Source organism: Mytilus trossulus, chromosome 2, assembly GCF_036588685.1.
Source record: "Mytilus trossulus isolate FHL-02 chromosome 2, PNRI_Mtr1.1.1.hap1, whole genome shotgun sequence".
Classification (NCBI taxonomy): domain Eukaryota; kingdom Metazoa; phylum Mollusca; class Bivalvia; order Mytilida; family Mytilidae; genus Mytilus; species Mytilus trossulus.
In genome coordinates, this window is record NC_086374.1 from 21,731,880 (window position 1) to 21,753,640 (window position 21,761).

The 21,761-nt window shown below is 31.7% G+C and overlaps 1 protein-coding gene across 1 annotated transcript in view; it reads right to left on the reverse strand.

Annotated features, from left to right (window-relative positions):
• LOC134706729 (reversion-inducing cysteine-rich protein with Kazal motifs-like) overlaps nt 1-7,127 on the reverse strand; it is a 56,119-nt gene extending 48,992 nt beyond the window's left edge. The window contains exons 1-2 of the mRNA XM_063565926.1: nt 6,935-7,127; nt 6,509-6,564 (exon numbers count right to left, since the gene is read on the reverse strand). Coding sequence (XP_063421996.1) covers nt 6,509-6,564; nt 6,935-7,007 — 129 coding nt within the window. The 5' untranslated portion in view covers nt 7,008-7,127. The remainder of the gene's footprint in view (nt 1-6,508; nt 6,565-6,934) is intronic.
• Between the last annotated feature and the right edge of the window lie 14,634 nt (nt 7,128-21,761).

A 21,761-nucleotide genomic window follows, 5' to 3' on the forward strand; every position in this document is an offset into this window, starting at 1 on the left:
ACAAATAACAATAAACAGACTCAAATCCATACACTCTTCAGGTCTTCATGTCTTCATTGTTGGATTGCTGTTTCATTGCCTCCCATAATTCTCTTCTGTGTGTTAAGGACTGGAGTGAAATCAATCTATCAATAGGCAATACATAACAGAGAAATCCTCATGAAAATTTAACCCACCTGAGTCAGGTGACAGTATTAACATGGAAAACCTTATGGGAATTTAACTGACCTACGTGTATCAGGTGACAGTATTAACAGTAAAACCACCCACTAAAATTTATAATTAACTAACTAAATATCAGGGACAGCATTAACAGGGAAACCCTGATGAAGATTTAACCAACCTATAATAGTTGACAATATTAACAGGGAAACCGTTAACCTCATCATTGAAAATTAGGCATGTAAGGTGACAGTATTAACAGGGAGACCCTGATGAAAATTTAACTGACAAAACCCTCGTGAAAATTGAGCCACTTTAGTCATGAAAATTTAATCACTTCATGTGTAACACAACAATTGTCAACAGTATTAAGAGCAGGGAATTTGAAAATTTATCCATCATTTGGAATTTAACACCATTTTACAAAGAAAACTATCTTCATCTTCAGAGTATTTTGTCGAAATCAATTACAAACTATGTAGAATTCCGCATGATACTGAAAGTGGAAAAACCATATAGAGTGGGGCGCTCATATTCGCCGTGGACACAATTTCGCCAATTTATGATTTTGAGGTGTAAAAACTTCAAAGGATGGTTGAAATGAAAGAAATATGCCGTTAAATTGTATTTTTATAACAAAAATGATTATTTTTGAAAATGAGACTTAATTTCGGCACTTACGGCAAAGGACCTAAAATTGGACAACGACTTTCAACCAATTTCCTGAATGACAAAAACAATTTCAAAGAAGCATTCCTTAGTCATTCTTTGACTGATTGCCCTAAATTTCATTTTTTTACACCTTTCAAATGTCTGCTAATTGTCTATAATGAAATTTATTTGATAAATATTGTTTAAAGCTGCAGTTATTTGGTTTTAAATGGATATGTAAATACAGCGAATATGTGTCCCCTGTTGACAAAAACTTAGGAAATTTCAAACACCCTTTAACCCAACTTTTCAGATGATTTTACTCAATACAAACCCGTTTTCAAGTTAAGAATATTTTGCATTTGGAGTTATCTTCATATAAAAATATCAGTATACTTCAAAAACATAAAGACATGAACATAAACTGAAAAAAACATGGAAAGATGTGGCGAAAATGAGCACCCCACTCTAGATGATCATTTGATAAACATCTAAAGTCTTACAAAAAAGATTAATAAAACTTTTTTTTAGAAATTCCATTTCCTATCAACACAAAAAGACTAACAAAGTGCCAAAAGCACAAGAAATTTAGATTTAGGAGCATTATAAGAAATGTTTTCATTTCTGAAGAATAGACAACAATTTAAGATTTTTTTAAGCAAATATTTCGAAATTTCCAGTATCGTTTCAAACAGTGCTGTTCTGCAAACAAACAGATAACACAATAAATTGCCCAGAATTGATTTTGACTTATGCAATATATTCTATGGTCTAAATTCCTGTCAGCAATAAGATTATGTACCCCTATCATTATATCAATACAAAATACCAATTATAGGATGATAAATTTGCCATATTTTTCTATAATACTATGACAATTTAATCCTAGGCTTTATTTTAGGTCTGTCAATAGTGAAATGTCATGAGAAGTCAAAACATTCACAGCCCAATTGGATTTTTTAATAACTATTGGGAAAAAATGATTAATGATATCCTGAAATGAAATATATTTTCCTGGGAAAACAAATAATTATTCTTATAATACCATCTGTACAAGAGTGTGTGTGTGTGTATTTTCAGCTTGGATCATTTAAATTGAACCAATACAAAGACTGGAGATTAAAACAAAGATTTGCATGAACCTGGTATCAACATGTGGTAGAACAACAGTGGCTTGGCTTGACGAATACTTTTGTTTACTTATCTAAACAAAATGAATTGTTAGAACTCACACACAATTCTATTCTGTAACACTTATGATACCAAAAGTTTGGTAAAATACTAACTGGAAGAACAATTTGGTAAACCTTACAGCTGATTGCATTGAGTGTATAGGGAGAGGTAGAATCGGCTGTAAGGAAAAGAATGACATTTTTTGCTTTAGTTTCTCCACTAGTCATAGCCAGAAATCAGTAGTGCTTTTGCTCATTAATATTCATAATATGTAAATCAGAATTGTAACACGTGATTATAGTTTGAACTAGATTGGCTTGATATCGTTAAAATCTTTAAAACACGGATATTATAAGTTGCCCGTCACAGAGTCCTTGTTTAAAATAACTCTGATATTTCTGTAAAGTTGTCAGGTGGTCATAATCAAAACAATGAACGTGAATTAAGTGAATTTTTTGTGTTCTCATGAGTTTATTCTTCTTAAAATATTGGCATTTTAACATTACGTGGGAACCTAGAGTTCAATGACAACACATACAAGGTTTAAACTTGTTTAATTCTTTGGACATCCAAGTTTCAAGTTTCACCTCGGCAACTTGTTTTTCTAATGACCTTGTTAGCCACTATTCAACACAAAGTTTGCAAATTTGACATTCAGCCATTTTAGCCTGTATTTTATACTGCAATGTAAAAGCCTCTTGCTTTGATTTTCAAAATAGCTCACGAAACCTAGATCTTTGCAACGACAGTTATAATGTTTCAGTTAAATGGTGTATATTGTTGTATATATTTATTTTCTGCCCCGGCAACCTGTCTATCACTTAAATTAAAGTTAAAATAGACATTTTTATCAAAAAATCCCTATCATTTTAATATAATTTCCATGACCTGTGTCCAATTTCATTAGTATAATATTCAAATGAGCAAAGTGGTGTTGATTTCTTAATATGTCCATCTCAAAGGCTTGTGAAGACTTAAACCCCAAGATTTTTCTGCTGAGTTACATGTATGCTCCCATCCCAGTTAGAGATAAACTAGTTGAGAACTCCCTGATCATGTTTAAATGCACCCATACTGGTACCCATACTGGTTCCTGGTTCCAAAAGTTCTGTTGTCTTCTATAATGTGATGATAAACCAATAAGGAATTTTATTTTTCTGCTATAATTTCTTAGTAATAAATATGTCCGCAAGTAGTACAATTAATAAATCAGATTCAGATAAAAGTTTATATTTATATGTTTTCAACATTATGATGTCAAGTTCCTCATTAATAATGTCAAATGCCTACATCAAAATGTCATAAGGTAATATTTACTGTGCTACCTTAAAAACTTTTCATATTTATGTACTTGATAAATTTACATGGAAATTAACTTGCAAGTTTCCTCAGGCTAAAATTAATTCAAGATTTAATCTTTTAAAGACGCCCAACTTAAATAACTACCAAACAGTTAATAACAAAACTTAAATGTATAAGTTATATAAGTCCCAATTATGAAAGAACTTTCATCTTATTTAAGAGGACTCATTATTCAGTTTTGGAAAAAGAGCAAAATTCAATCTATAACTGCATCAGGATAATCCTTGTTTAGGGGAAAGACAAAAAAAAAACATGAACTTTTCAAAGACATAATATTCCTACTAAACAGGCCACCAAAGAAAAGATCTGTCCTTTATTCAAGTATGTAGCTACATGTACTATGATGTACAAATGTATGCAGCAGAAAAATTTCAAGACCATTATAAATGTCAACGACATGTCACTCTTAAAACCATGGAAAACATTAAAATAACACACTCAACCTGTACAAAGAACATGCATCTGAATATTGCAATGTTTAAAATTTCAGAAGTTAGAGTTAACATTTTTTAAACTACATATACATGTACTGATATTTTTCGTAATGTTGAAAGCAACCTTGCAAATGTAAAACAACAGGTTTTTTTACTGTGAATTCAGAAAATTCTGGCTTACGGAAGTTCCCCAGATATATATAAGGAATTGACAATCCTCAGAAAATTACAGTGGTACAGTAAACATTGCAAAATTTTGTAGAATTTATAACATATATATATATACATGTATATAATAACAAGAAAAGGGCCTCAGACAAACGCATTTATCTTACTAAATTAGTTCAGAATAAGTTGTCAAGTTTCTTTATAAAATTTAAAACTGAAAAACGTGATTCGGGCAAGAAATAAATGAATTTTATTGATTAGAAAATTTTCCTCATTTGTACAACAAAGTGAATTAAGATTAACTACAGATTTTTCTATTCTTTGTCTCTATGATCTGACAGCTTGAGAGATTTTAACATCTAACTATGTAACAAATGCTCCCAGTTTGTACACAATAATTTAATCTCACAAAGAAAAACTCAGTTGAAAGATTTTTCCATTGTTGTTCTCTCACTACAACTAAAGATATGGAAATGAAGCAAATGACTTACAGCGAGCAATCATCGAGGTATTTCAGGGGCGTGTTTATTACAGAATAGTAACACAACTTTCAACCCAACAAATCAGTTTTTGATGGCTTTTCGACTCTAAAGGTAAAGATGGGCTGACTTAGATAGCCTTAAGTATTCATCGAAGCTGAAAAAGGCAGTGTACGAATAAATGGCTTAAAACAATTTTACAAAATAGAAATTCAAATTAAATCACTGAAAAGGTAAATGATAGGAACTGCTTTAAACCATATCTGTACTGAATCAAATTATTTATGAGATTTTAAAATTTATTGAAATTTTATGGTATCTGAATATGTAATAGTTGAATTTGATACTTGGGTGTTTTTAATGTAGAGAAAATTGAGATTTATTTTCATTTTCTTTTAGAGAGTTCGACATAACAATTTATCTAATAAATATTTAGATTAGATTTTCACTGAACAATACAACTTGCAATCTGCAAATCTTCTGACTTACACAATAGCTTTATTGGCCCAAAAAAATCCTTTTTCTAAATATATATATATATATATATATATATTCTCTGGCTTACAAACTCTTAAACCGCCTAATGAGTATGAATTGTTTTCTTTGTTTCTACAAATTTCATCATTTTAGGCAGGTTTATCTCTGCCCCATGTTTATGTTTGTGAGTTGAAATATATATTGTTTTGTCATTATACAGTACTGTAACTCATTTATTGTTTTATATATTAACCAGAAGTCAATCCTAAATGCAAGCATAAAACAAAATTAGATGCACATTTGATCTTCAAATTGCTACTATAAACATGAAGAAAATAGAAATATTTTTGAATGAGATTGCAGAACTGATCAACACATGGATGAAAACCAATTGTAATTCATCTTTCTGTCATATCAACAGATAAGGAAACAACTTATTAAATCAAAACTCATGCTAATGGAAAAAACTATATTCATATTTAATAAAACAATAAGAATTTTTGGCAATGAATCAATTTCACAATCTCAAATGGTCTTTTATATCTATCATTTTTTACTTTATTATGTTAAGCTTTCGGCGAATTATGACATACAATTTTACTGTCTTCGATAAGCTGTTGTACATTAAAGATTTGATCAAGTCTATTACAAAATGCATTATGCCTAAGGTGCATATGCAAAAGATTATGAAAATGCCAAGCTATTATCCTATTGCCTTACTAGTGTCAAGCATAATCTTTAGTTTTTATCAACTTGTAAGAAAGAAAATTATTTTAATTCTTTTAATGCATCACTTTTCAATTTAATACAGTAGAAAAAAAACACAAAAGTTGTCAAACCTTTCTCATCTCATATCTCAAATTTTGATGCACAGATTTCCTAAATCAATTATCTGAATGAGAAATTGTGTGTGTACCCAACCTGGATACACCTTTCCTTGGACTATGTATATTTACTTGAAAAAAAATAATCCTTTTAATTCTGACAATAATGACCTATACTGATATTTTTGTCAATTGTTAGAAGTGTAGTCTTTTGCCATTATAACAGTGATAGGACAAAAATACTTATTGTGGTAATAAACTATTTGTTCTAAATCTCAAAAAAGAATAAATATTCAAATTGAAAACTGTAAAATTTCTAAAAAATTATTTATATTTTAATCTTCAACCAAGAAAAATGCATCCTTCAATTTACTCTCATTTTTTTTTTACAATTTATGTAAATTTTTAATTGATTTATTGGTGCTCTTTATATTTGGCAAATCTTAAAACAACATTAAATTTTTAATGCTCCATTTAAATTAATTTTTATATGGTTTGGCATATGCATATGAACAGCAATAAAAAATACATAAAAGTGTAGAAATCATGTATAAATTCAGTTTTTCTTAAATTCTAACACAACTGATAACATCACCAAATATGTGACAAAATTTTAAAAGTTTCTCCATTCATAGCGTAATAACACACATATATATAAATTTATAAAACCTTCATTTATGTTTATCAAATTAAAATCAAGCTTGAAGTTTTGTACATGAAGCTGTTACTATGAAAACAAAAGTTCCTCTTGATATATTGAATGCATCAAAACATTTACCTGCTTGCATGCGCGTTTGCATCCCTCCTCTTTCACTGTATCACAGCAGGAAAATGCTGAAAACAAAGATAAAGTTGAAATAATTTATATATTCTTTTATTGAATTATCTTTGTAAGCTTTGCCAGACGGCTCAGCTACTGTAACTTACACCGCGTGAGATGAAAGTGTATTGCACGTGAAAATGTCAACTTCAAAGAAGAAAGTGTGTAATTCATCTAATAATCTAGTTAAATCAGTTTGCAGTTTATATATTATATTATTTAATCAAAAGACTGAATTATTAATACCTAAACGACAAACAGACGACAAAAGGTCCATTCAAAACGTATTTATAAACATACAAGTTCGATTAAATACACTAGAGCCAACAGAATTATGTGTATTCAGTATTGTATTCATAACATAAGATATTTAACACTACTTACCAAGAGACTGTGAATTGTGAACGACTAAAAATATAAAAACACAAAACAAAATCATGTTGGTAAATCCGAACATCTTTCCCCAACGTAATTCATGATTAAACTGAAAATATCTTAAATCCACTTGCACGTTGTGTGCATTTACCGACGACGTTAAAATCTACAACAATGGGCTGTTCTGTTCAACTCCCGCGTCAAAGGTCAAACGTAAAAATAGCACAAAAATCAATAGCACAGGTCGCTAAATAATATTAAAATTTTCTATCGCTGATAAATTAAGTCTTAATTAGTGGATTTATTGGACATGAGAAAGATATTATTAAAAAAAAATATTTGTGGTTGCTATTGGCATATAAAAATTTTGTTTACAAAAGTAGAGTTTGCTGGAGTTGATCTACACAAGGCGTTTTAAAAATATTTCGCTGTCAATCAAAGTTTAAATAATAAATAAATATATATATAAACACAGTACGTTAGTAAAAATATGAGACACAAACGAGAACAGTCTAACTCTTGGTCCTTAATTGGTGTTTTTATGTTGCATTCATCTGACACTATTTTGATCAAGTTTAAACAGGCGAGCCAGCACAAAGTTCTGAGGTGGTTTGGGTTACGGAACGGTCGTGTTTCAAAATTTGACGTTGGGTCCGGGGTTTTCAAAATCCGAGATAAACCCCTGCAGTTGTCACGGCCACTAAGGGTGCAAATAATTAACTTCAAGGAGGGCCAGCCTGCAGGTTATGTGTGTCATATTTTTTTCTCACTATCAATTTAATTTTTTTTTTAATTTAACATTAAAAGTTATTGGGGAAATCAGGATTCAGAATATTTTTGTCATCATCTGTTTTACAACAACTTTTCTTTTATTAAGATAGAGGGTCACAAAACCATATACCTACCCCTTTAAAGTTAAATGGTCCAGTCGTTCCCTAACAGATATGGATAAAGAGGGATCCAGGTGGCCCGGTCCCATTTTTTGCAGCCAGTGATCGAGCCGGCCCTAATGAAAAAATTCTGGATCCGCCACAGACTAGGTAGTATTTCGTTGGGATATACTAGTTCAACTACGAAGTAACACATAAGTACTACAGGCGCTTGAGAACAAGATTTGGATAAACACAATTTCATTGTTTGCGCTGGATATTAAATTTTCTGTTTTATGTACCACATACTTAACACTACTGAGCTTGACTTGTCTTGTTTTAGATGAATTTGTAGTGCCACCTATTTTACCAACCATGCGTATAAAAAAAAGCAACGTAACATAAACGAGGGGGGGCAAGGGGTTTAACTGTTATGCTGTTATGGGGCATTTTAATTCTTTGTTATCTGTTATTCTTAAAATATATTTACTGTTAGCTGTTATTGTCTAATTCTTTGTTAGCTGTTATAGGACTATTTTCTATTTTGTTATCTGTTATTGTGAGAATCTATTTGCTGTTAACTGTTATTGAAAATTTGAATGTTAGCATTTTGACAGCCAATCTTCCGTAGAAATTGAAGATAATTGAAAATTGAGGTTTAAATGGATAATAGTCTCATTGGCACGCTTACCACATCTTCTTGCAATGTTTATCTATTGGGGTCTTTCTACTGGTGATATCCGGCGGCCCTGTATTTGCAGAAGAATTTCAGTAACATACATCACATAAACATATAAAATCAATTGGACCCAGGACCATTCCAGTATATATTATTATCATCCTTTGTAATAAATTCCATTGTCTGTGAACATGTAGCATTTTGTACAAATAATAATTCACTTATTACTTGTACAATAACTTATAGTATGGATTATGTTATACTATTACACCACTGTCCCTGATTAGGGGAGGATTGGACACCAACTAGCATGTTAAAGTTGACGCAGTCACATTCTGTATGTGCCTATTTCCAAGTGAGGAGTCTGGATTCAGTGGTTGTAGTTTGTTACTGTTTTACTAAGTTTCTCGTTCACTATTTTGTGGATAAATTGGGCAGTTAGTTTTCTCCTTTGAATTGTTTTACATTACTAAGTGGTGTGGGTTTGATTTATGGCTTTTGAAATTACACAGCATCTTTATCTTTTAGCATTTCTATTATAAGTGAAACACCCTCTTTTTTCATTTACATGAAAGAAAATCATGACCACCATATTTTGAAAAGCTTTTTAACTGCTTCACATGGCGAAAATTGAAGCTCAGAAACCATTGATGCAAATACAGATGTGTCTTCAGTTTAATTTTTTCGACGAATAACCTTTTTAAAATCCTACAGCTTGTCCAATGCTGTCTGTGCCCAAATTTTCCATATTCTATAATTTCACATAAGATACATGATTGGTGTTTCACTTGGTGTCATCCAAATTTTCACTAGGTCCAATTTCTATTATACTATCAGAATTGTCACTTGAGTCAATTTCTATTATCAGAATAACTATAACTGGCATGCGTGTTTCAGTTACATGTCCTGTCTATACTGATCTGGGTATTTTTGTATTTTATAAGTAAGTTAAAAATGTCCCTATATCAAATACAGAACCTTGCAATTTCGTTTAAAAAAAAATCAACATGCATACTATAACTTATTGTACAAGTTACGGAAAAAAATCAACCAAAGCAGAACTGCATCAACTACGGGGCGCCGAATGGGACTCTTGTGGTTTTGTACAAAATTCAATTCTGTCATAACAAAATCATTTTTGTCTTACAAAACTATGTGCTACAGACTTGTTTTGTGAGAACTTCAATTTTGTGATGACAAAATTCATTTGTGTAGACAAAATTCATTTTTGTCATGACAAAATTCATTTTTGTAGACAAAATTCATATTTGTCATGACAAAAGTCAATTTTGTCTTAAAGGTATGCAAATATAAACATATTTGCATACAAAATTGACTTTTGTTACCTGATATGGAAATTAAATCACAAAAGTCAATTGTGTACGGTAAGATTCAATTTTGTGAGACAAAATTGGCTTTTGTGAAACAAAATTAACTTTTGTGAGACAAAATTGACTTTTGTGAGACAAAATTGACTTTTGTGAGACAAAATTGACTTTTGTGAGACAAAATTCAATTTTGTCATTTTTGTTGAGACAAAATTCAATTTTGTCATTTTTGTTGAGACAAAATTCAATTTTGTCATTTTTGTTGAGACAAAATTAAATTTTGTCATTTTTGTTGAGACAAAAGTCAATTTTGTTGAGACAAAAGTCAATTTTGTAAATTTTTTTGAGACAAAAGTCAATTTTGTTAATTTTGTTGAGACAAAAGTCAATTTTGTCAATTTTGTTGAGACAAAAGTCAATTTTGTCAATTTTGTTGAGACAAAAGTCAATTTTGTGACGACAAAATTCATTTTTGTGATGACAAAATTCAATTTTGTAACAACAAAATTGACTTTTATGAGAAAAAATTGACTTTCGTGAGACAAAATTGACTTTAGTGAGACAAAATTGACTTTCGTGAGACAAAAATCAATTTTGTTGGGACAAAATTCAATTTTGTTAATTTTGTTGAGACAAAATTCAATTTTGTCAATTTTGTTGAGACAAAATTCAATTTTGTCAATTTTGTTGAGACAAAATTCAATTTTGTTAATTTTGTTGAGACAAAAGTCAATTTTGTCTCACAAAAGTCAATTTTGTGTAACAAAAGTCAATTTTGTGTAACAAAAGTCAATTTTGTGTAACAAAAGTCAATTTTGTGTAACAAAAGTCAATTTTGTGTAACAAAAGTAATTTTTGTGTAACAAAAGTAATTTTTGTGTAACAAAAGTCAATTTTGTGTAACAAAAGTCGATTTTGTATGCAAATTAGTTCACAGAAACCAAACTTAACTAATTTAAATACAAAATTCAAATTAGGTAACAAAAGTCAAGTCTGTGTAACAAAAATGAATTTTGTCATGACAAAAGTGACTTTTGTCCGCTGATAGATAATTTTGTATGACAAAATTTCAAATTTGTAGTATGATTCAAATTTTGTTAAACTGAACTCATTTTTGTTGAACAAAAGTCACTTTTGTCCGTACAAAATTGAATTTTGAGTACAAAACCACAAGAGTCCCATTCGGCGCCCCGTATCAACGGCCGAAACGTTTTGTTTACACAAATTATAATTTTCTAGGTCCATACCACAAGTTATATACTAAGATCTACGAGTCATCTACTGGATTGGTCCTGGACAGATTTATTTTCATATTTCATTTACTGTTATCTGTTATTATCCCTTTTCGGTTCCTTGTTATCTGTTTTTCACCAAATCAATTCCCTGTTTTGCTGTTATGGGGACCCCTTGCCCCCCCTCATAAACTAAGGATGTTTTCAGCGTGGGTAAGTTCAGTTGTGGTAAGAAAAAAGAAAATTAAATTTTCTGTGCAAACAAGGGAAAAAGTATCCAAGCGCTTGGGATACCGGTAAATATCATATGTTAAACCAATTTTCCATGCTGATCTAATACTGTCTGTACATGTATGGTCATGTATTTTGCGGGAAGGGTCCAGTGTTCGTGGATAAGAGTGTTGCCTATATTCAGTATTACCAAATGCTAATGGACATTCGGAAACGTGAACATGTAGTCGTGCAAAGGTTCAGATGTTAAACCACGAATGACAATTATTGTGCGGCGAAACGTCTCGGTACCTAGCATAGAAATAAATGGATTACATAATCATTTTGTCTTTATCACTAACATACATAAGATGCATGTCTCGGGATGCTCAATAGAACCTGAATCTCACACTTTGCAATTATACCCCTAATTACTCTAGATTGTACATGCAATCCTGGTCGAGTACCATTCCTCTTATGTTTTGTTTTATTTAGACATGAGAAAGAAGTCGAACAAATAAAGCAACATTTACCATACAAATAACAAATGTAAGTCTCAAACAGATGCAGTAATATTTAAAGTTAATCGATGAAATTGCAACATCTAGCGATGTAGATTTAGTCGAACGCTGGAGATCTAAAGTTACGTTCGGAGGACGTGTTTTTCAACAGACTGTCGGCATCCCAATGGGAACAAACTGTGCCCCTCTACTTGCTGACTTGTTTCTTTATTATTATGAAGCTGACTTCATGCAGGAACTTCTTAGGAAGAAAGATAAGAAGTTAGCAATATCCTTTAACTCTACTTTCCGCTATATAGATGACGTTCTTTCATTAAACAATTCAAAATTTGGTGACTATGTGGATCGCATCTATCCCATCGAATTGGAGATAAAGGATACTACAGATACAGTTAAGTCGGCTTCATATCTTGACTTACATCTAGAAATTGACAATGAGGGTCGGTTGAAGACAAAACTTTACGACAAAAGAGATGATTTCAGCTTTCCAATTGTGAACTTTCCATTTCTAAGTAGCAACATTCCAGCAGCACCTGCATACGGGGTATATATCTCCCAATTGATACGATATTCCCGTGCTTGCATTTCCTATCATGATTTTCTTGATAGAGGGTTACTGCTCACAAGGAAGCTATTAAACCAAGAGTTCCAAATGGTGAAGTTGAAATCATCCCTTCGTAAATTTTACGGACGCCATCACGAGTTGTTGACCGTTATGGAATAACCGTTTCACAAATGATATCGGATATGTTCCTTACGTCGTAACTACAATCCCCTTCCCTTTCATGAATTTGACATACCGAATTAGACTATTTACCGGATTTGTAATCACATAAGCAACACGACGGGTGCCGCATGTGGAGCAGGATCTGCTTACCCTTCCGGAGCACCTGAGATCACCCCTAGTTTTTGTTTGGGTTCGTGTTGTTTATTCTTTAGTTTTCTATGTTGTGTCATGTGTACTATTGTTTTTCTGTTTGTCTTTTTCATTTTTAGCCATGGCGTTGTCAGTTTGTTTTAGATTTACTAGTTTGACTGTCCCTTTGGTATCTTTCGTCCCTCTTTTAAGGGCTTCAGATACAGTTACAGGGAAGGTAATGACGTTGCTAACGTAATTTGTTATTTTCGCGACGTCAAACTGTGACATATCGGGAAAAGATGCATTTTTCGACTGATTTTTATCATTCAAACTGATTTAATTTGAAAACGAGTTCATGGACCCCTTTTTTTCAAAACGGTATTTGGTTTCATTTTGCAGGGAGATTATGTGACCCAAATTTTATAAAACTGTAAATAGAGGATTTCTTTAAATTGTGATAAACATGCAGTAAAAAATTACGTTTTTTCCTCAATTCATGAACATTTGATAAATATGAGTTATTTCTGAATAAAAAAATGCATATATTTTAAAAATATTTGTAAAAAAACAGGAATTACAGATTATTTAACAAAAAACAATTTGTTTTTATCTTTAATAACAAAAAAGTTATGTCTTTCTTTCGAAAAAGAAATTACGACCACAAATCTGAATTTCGAGCAAATATACAAAATTTCGACCTCATTTTACTCAAAAAGTAGCACATGAAGGTATATTTTTTATTACATATTTGATTTAATCAGGTAAAAAATAGCCTATATGCAAATTTTCATGAACTTATAAATACAGGATCAAAACTGTATCGTATGCCCTTAAGCGCTCGAAGTTGTCAAATCCAGGGATGTAGTTCTAAAGTTTAGCGCTAAAAATGTAAACTGCAGAGGTCAAATGCATACAGCTAAAGAAGTAAAGATTTGTTCCGGACGGATGGGATTTTTGTGCATATGTCCTACGAAAATTAGTGCTACGGTTGGATACATCTTTAACTTAACTTTAGTTCTGTACATGGCTACTATATTCTCATCAGTCCAGCACTGTAAATCTAAAGATAAGCACTGTAGACATGTTAAAGTAAAGTGCTGTAAATATATACTCTAGCACTGTAGACATGTTAAGAGAGAGCAATATCTCTTGCACGTTAAAGGCACCCTTATAGATTTCGAAAAAGAGTAGGCTAATGCCGCTACAAGGCAGCACTCGCACCCGCAAAGTGGAAAGGGATTAATATAAGTTGCAAAACTTGTTTCCAAATCCACTATAAATAAATATGTTTAAACTAAATTTATACTCTAGCGCTGTAGACATGTTAAAGTAAAGTGCTGTAGATCTATACTCTAGCGCTGTAGACATGCTAAAGTAAAGTGCTGTAGATCTATACTCTAGCGCTGTAGACATGCTAAATCAAATTCTAACATTGAAGATGAACAATCGAGCGCTCTATGATGGCCCTTATCTCAAAAACTATAGAAGTTAGCTAAGCAAAAGTGGCATCATATGAACGTGATAAATGAATCAAGGTCTATCTGCTGAAAAAATTTCAGACCAATTGGAACATGCATTGTATGATGTCCGAATTAGCTGAAATTTTACTGATTTTTGTTATTATCTTTAATATTGCAGTAGATATAGAGAGAAAGTGTAAATGTCTAAAATGTTCAGCTAACTTAAAGTATGATCTACAAATAAGTCAACGACAAAAACCTTTTTTTGCTCATATCTCAAAAACTACAGCAGTTAGAGCAAGAGTGAAAGAAAGTTAAATGGGCCATAATCTACCAGTTATGAAATTTATGATTTTTTTAGATAATTTCGACAACCCCCATTGTATTGTTACTGTTGGACATAGTCTATTTTTATAAGATTTTACTGTTTTTGGTTATTTTTTTTAATACTGCAATAGAAGAAAGTATAAATGGAACTAAATGTTAGCTAAGTAAGATCTACAAATAAGAAAACATGACAAAAACAGTTAAATGGCTCCTTAAAGAGTTATTGCCCTTTCAACGTTTTTTACCTTGTTTATGAAAGTCTAAATAGATTTTTCAAATAGTTATCAAAGGTAACAGGATTATAATTTAGTACGCGCGTTTCGTCTACATAAGACTCATCAGTGACGCTCATATCAAAATATTTATAAAGCCAAACGAGTACAAAGTTGAAGACCATTGAGGATTCAAAATTCCAAAAAGTTGTGCCAAATACGTCTAAGGTAATCTATCATATGCCTGGTATAAATCTGAAACAATTTGGCCATATACTTAAATACTTTAATTGGATGTTCCTTAATTAAGGTTTCTAGCTTGCATATTGTATTTGGGGATTTAATCACTTTAAAAAAAACATGGCGATAGTTTCTAAAAATAGAACACAGGGGTCAAATGAATTTTTTGGCTTTATCCAAAGACCTTTGTAATAAGAACCAAACAAGAAAGTATCTTATCCTATAATTTCCCGTTCCAAAATATAAACAATGCCCGTGCACTTCATGATTATTTCAGAGTTCAGTTGATATCGTTTATCTTATTTGAATAGAAATAATATTGATGCAGTTATTTCCCATTTATAGTGCTTGCATTTTGTAATATTTATCCCACCTGGTCATAAAACTGGCTACATTTTATATCACTAGAGTATCTAGCATTAAATATGTGTATATAATGACTCTGCCTTCCAACCAACATGGCCGACATTGCTAAGACATAGCATATGGCAAAAATGCAAGTTTTATCTTTTATCATGAAACCGCTATGGATATAGAAAATCTGGTATAATCAAAAATATTCAGAATGAAGAGATCATTTATTATCTTTTTTTTATGAAACCGTAATATGACCTCGTATAGGAGTTTTACCGTATTTTCGTCAAAACTGTCAGACCTCTTCTCTTAGGAGTTAATGCCCTCAATGAATTTTCTTTATATTTTTGCCTTAGATCATGAAAATTATAATACGACACAGAGAAATGTTAACAAATAAATAATCAACAAGACGAGATCCACAAATAGTTTGACCTTGCCGCAATCTTCATGTGATTCCATATATATATATGAGTTATTGTCCATTAATGATGAGATTTTTTTTATCTTTTTGTGTGTGTGTGTGTTTGCAAAATTACACTTGATGGAGAGGAACTTTAGATAGCAAAAATGGCAAAAAATATCTACAATACAAAATCAACAAATTAGTTTGGTCGACTCTTTTAAAGTTAATGTTTCTAAATGACAATTTTTACCATTTTTATTTTACGTTTTGCATATAATATTGAAAACTACAATAGATAGGAAGAAATAGAAATAGCAAAAAATGTCATCACATCACTACTCTTAATATCAGCCCAATAATGTTGCCATTGCCGGGATTCGAACTCATGCTATTGGGATAACGAGATACCACCGCCTGCACTCTGCCCGTCGCTCTCGACCACCTCGACTGAACTAAATAATCAGCTATTGGTGGCCTAATGGTACCTTATGCTCGTCAGTAGAATCTAGAGTTGTAACTCAGTATATGATAATTATATAAGGCATGATTTATTCTTAGATGCAGGCTTTTTTAATTAGCTGTTATTTGCTTTGAACAATAGCTGTCAGTTACTGCAAGAACTCTCATATCTGTACTTAAAGTCTTTTTATTGTTGTGATGTATAAGTACCCGCCCACGTCCACTCTGTAATTTTGTTAGATGTATTTCTAGTTGTATTCATCTGATGAGATGAGCCTTTTCTCAACGTTATACTGTTACACGACTGTCTCGGGTTAAAAAGTGGGTAGTCCCGCTTACATGTTTGACCCCGCTTCATTCTGTATGTATGTGCCTGTTCCAAGTCAAGAGCCTTTACTTTAGTGTTGTCGTTTGTTGCTGTGTTACATATTTGTTTACTTTTTTGTTCATTTTTTGTTCATTTGTTAGTCCGTTAGTATTCTCGTTTGAAATGTTTCACAGTTGTGATTTCGGGGCCTTTTATAGCTGACTATACGATATTATTGGACGATGACCTATAGCTTTTAACGTCTGTGTCAGTTGGTCTCTTGAAAAGAGTTTTCTAATTCGGAATCATGCCAAATCTTCTTTTTTATATGACGATGAAATTGATTTCAGATTAGCTAAACATCTATCGTAAAGAATTAGTCATATATTAGTATAAATATTAGCACAACGATATTACTATAACATGGTAATACAGGAAGATGATGATATAAAATTGTGTTGACAAATATTTTGAATAAACAAATAGCCTTCGTCAGTGTAAATGACTCAAACAAAGGTAATGTGGATTTCACTTCTTCGAAAGTTTGACGGACGCGACACATACATATCTCAAGAACTCTGTGTGTGATTGTAGTAAGTCATATTTTAACATTTGTTTTGTTGAAAACATTAAATTTTGTTACATTTTTAATGCGGAACTCAAAAACCTATATTGTAAGAGAATTGTTGAGTGTATGGGTTCCTTCAAAGCCTCAATTCATTTAGAATATTCCCCACTGTGTAAGTGACGAGAGTCTTCCGTGAAGACCTTATAGAGACGTTTGTGGAAACGTTCTTTTAAGTCTATAGATGATACATTTGCAATGTGAGAGTAGTTCTGAAAAATAGATCAATTATTATTTCCAAGTTTTGAAAAAAATAATCCTTTTTAACTGAATGTGACAACAAGAAATTCAATCCAACATTTTATTTCAAAATCCGATAGAAATACTGTTTTTTGTCTATCTTTGATCCTTTTTGATCTTTTTTTTATCACACAGATAGCAGAAATCTTTTCGCAAGACTAAAATGTTATTCAATTTTTTTTTGTAAAGTAGTTTCTTCTTACAACACTATTAACGCTTTAAAGATGAAATCAAAGCATCTTAAGAACAAAGAATATGGCTTAAATTCAGTATAGAATGCGTTTCAAATTAAGTATTACCATCGTGTTGAATCGTGTTAGAATAAATGATTGATTTAGAAAAAAAACTGCAGGATGAATCCAATATCACTTTATGACAAAATATGTCAACATCTACTGCATGATGAATCCAATAATTTTATGACAAATATATGTTACTGCAAAACGGATCAAATTTAGTTATAACACAACATATATCACTAGTTATGTGAATGGTGAATCCAATATGACTATATGGCAAACATGTCTCCTTCTTCTGCAGTATAACTCATTTATAATTATTTGGCCAATATTGTGCAATACTTGTGTACGGTGATAAATGACTTTGAGTTATCCTTTGTTATTCTGCGATTTACATGTTGAAATGTACTATATATTAGTTAGTTATGTATTTCTCTGTCCTGAGTGTTCTTACATTTATCTAAACAATATTCCTCTCACGTAATATTGTCATTCTAGCGGTATTTGTAACATTTTCATATAAGCGTGAGGTTTCGCTAGGCATAAACAGTTATAAAAGGTACCAGGATTATAATTTAGTACGCCAGACGCGCATTTCGTCTACACAAGACTCATCAGTGACGCTCATATCAAAATATTTATAAAGCCAAACAAGTACAAAGTTGAAGAGCATTGAGGATCCAAAATTCCAAAAAGTTGTGCCAAATACGGATAAGGTCTATGCTTGGGATTAGAAATGCCTTAGTTTTTCGAAAAATGCAAAGTTTTGTTCACAGGAAATTTATAAAAATGACCACATTATTGATATTAATGTCAACACCGAAGTGTTGACTACTGGGCTTGTGATGCCCTCGGAGACGAAATGTCCACCAGCAGTGGCATCGACCCAGTGGTGTAAATAGTTATCAAAGGTACCAGGATTATAATTTAGGACGCCAGACGCGCGTTTCGTCTACATAAGACTCATCAGTGACGCTCATATCAAAATATTTATAAAGCCAAACAAGTACAAAGTTGAAGAGCATTGAGAATCCAAAATTCCAAACAGGCTCAACTCACCATTTGTTGTTTGCTTTGTTTAAATTTCATGAACTAGGTAAGAAATATGGCAGTTTAAATTTTAGTCCGTTTCTACGTATGTTGACTTTTGTTTTTGAAGCCAGTCAGTCTTTCTGTTGTTCCTTTTATTCTCTCATAGATGACGTGTTTGCCTCTGTTTTGGGTTGTGACCCGTTTTTTTTTGGTAGAACTGATTTATGACTCCTTACTTCTAGTGCCTATATTTGTCACTATCTACTGCAATTTGAATCCCAGATCAATTATTGGTAAACAAAATGTGTCACCATCTATTGAAACCAATATTAGTATGGGATAAACACATGTCATCCTCTACAAATGTACTACAGGATGAATTAAAAACCTTTATATGACGAATTATGTCACCATCTACTGCAAAAAGAATCCAGTTTTATTACATAATTTAATTTTGGATGTAAAGCGTCTTCTGATTGGCTGACGATATTTTGTTATTAATCCAAAGACATAATTAAGTCATGTGACCGTGACGTCATCAACGTTTTTTCGTGGTTTTCTACGGTTTAAAGTGGAATTTAGAATTAAATTATAAGAAATGACTGTAAGATTTTTTTCTGTCTATTCTAAATAACATAAAAAATGTGGTGCACACTGTTTAATAACCCGCTAGGCGCGGTATTCAGTGTGCACCATTTTTTTTTTTTTTTTTTTATGTTATTTCTTCATAGACAGAAAAAAATATTACATTCATTTTAATTTACTTAAGGTGGTACCCAACACTTTCACTAAAATTTATTTGGCTCCTTAAATTTTCATAAAACTTCGATCCTTGTACAAAAATATAAAAGTTTCAAAAATTTTGAACCAACCGTTTTGTCAGAAAAATTACACTGGTTATATAGCAGTTTGACAAACACCAATGTTGATCATTGAGAAGCTTGATATCCTTTTTACAACACAACGTAATTAAAACGTTTAGCTGACTTTACATAGTTATCTCCCTGTAGTGTTAGGTACCACCTTAAATAACAAAATATGTCACCATCTACAATAGGATGAATCAAGTATCACTTTATGACAAAATATGCCACCATATACTGCAATATGAATCCAATATTAGTATAGGACAAATGATGTCACAATCTACAGCAGAATGAATCCAATAATTATTATATGACTATAAAATTTATGTGTTCTCATTGGCTAAAAGCATATCAACAGTTCAACTTATGAAAATTAGCAACTGCAAAAGCAAATGATAAAAACAGGGAACAGTTCAAAAGTATCTTCTGCAAATACTGAAAACTAGTGAAGTATAAAAATTCATATACTAAAACAATTGTTTACTTTTGATTTCAGTTGATACTATGATCTTTTAACCCGATGAATAAGACATTCACCCTCGACCGGTGGCCTCTGTGAATATCATATCGCTGGGGTTGATAAATCAGAATCATTGTATACACCTCATCAATAGTTGTGTAATGTCAAATGATGTCACAATCTACTGCAGAATGAATCCAATATCACTTTATGACAAAATATGTCATCGTATACTGCACGATGAATCCAATATAATTATAGGACAAATGATTTCAACATCTGCTGCAGCATTAAACCAATACCACTTTATGAATAAATGTGTCAACATTTACTGCATGATGAATTCAATAAATTGACAAATGTGTCTTCATTTACCCCAAGACGAATCAAATTTAGTTATATGACAGAATATATCACTATTTATGTGAATGTGAATCCAATATTACTATATCATGTATATGGTAAACATGTCTCCATCTTCTGCAGTATAACTCATATATTATTATATGGCCAATATTATAGTATTAAACACATTTTTTCTAGAGGTTATTGATGTGTGAACCGGGGCGGCTAACTCACAAACTGAATAAAAGTCCGAAGAAACAGAAACACAACATTTAAATGTAACACACACAGAAACGAATTGTAATATAACAATGGCCATCTTCCAGACTAGGTACAGGACATTTTAATAGACAAAATGGTGAGTTGATCATGGTTTTGTGGTATTCCAAACCTCCCGCTTTTATGTCAATGTTAAATATAATATTAACATGACAACATTACATGATTGGACTACAATACAAATAAATGGGAGAACATTTAGGACAGAAAAACACGCGAATAATATCTAACAAAAGTGCCAGATTTAAAATTCAATACGCCAGACGCGGGTGTCGTCCACACAAGACTAACCAGTGACGCTCTGATGAAAAAAGTTCGAAAGCCAAAAACAAAGGTACACAGTAAACTACTATTGCCTATATATGTCAGCATCTACTATAGGAAAAATCCTATATTATTATAGAACAAAGCATGTCGCTATCTACTGCCGTATGATTTCAATATAATTTGATGACAAATGAAATCGCCACCTACCCACTGTATGGTAATAACAATTCGTTATCTACAGCAGGATGAATTAAGTAGCACTGTTAGGCAAATCATATCCCCATCTACTGTGGTGATACTAGTATCATTGTATGACAAATGAAACCCTTTACTACTACTTAATTCAGTAACAGTGTTTGACAAACGATGTAACAATCTACTGTATGGTGTATCCAATATCACTTTATTACTAAATATGTCAGCATCTACTGCACGATGCATCCAGTATCTCTCTACGGCAAATAATGTCATAATCTACTGCCGTATGAATCCAATATCATGGTATGCCACATGATGTCACCAACACATGAAAGATGAATCCAGTATTACCAAAGGACAAAAGACGTCGCCATCTTCTGCAAAGGCAAAATATGCTCACATGAATCTCACATGAAATTCATGTGAAAAATTTAACGTGAGAATCACACCAAACGAGCTTATACGTGAAACTCATATGAAAATTTTCATGTGAACGTCATGTGAATTGTGATTTATATGAATCTAATGTGAAAATTTTCACATGAATTTCACATGAAGTTTAACTAAAAAATATTGTTATTTTTCATGATTTTAATCAAATTTGAAAATTCAAATTTTATTTGAATTATTTTAATCTATCAATTCTACAAACTCATGTGAAATTTATATGAGTTTCACATAAAAATCACATGAACTGATTTCACGTGAGGTTTACATACAAGCTTGTTCATGTGAATTTTACACAGTGAGATTCACACGAATTTAAATTCACGTGAAGTTGATGTGAACGTTTGTCTGTGTACAGGATGATCAAATATCATT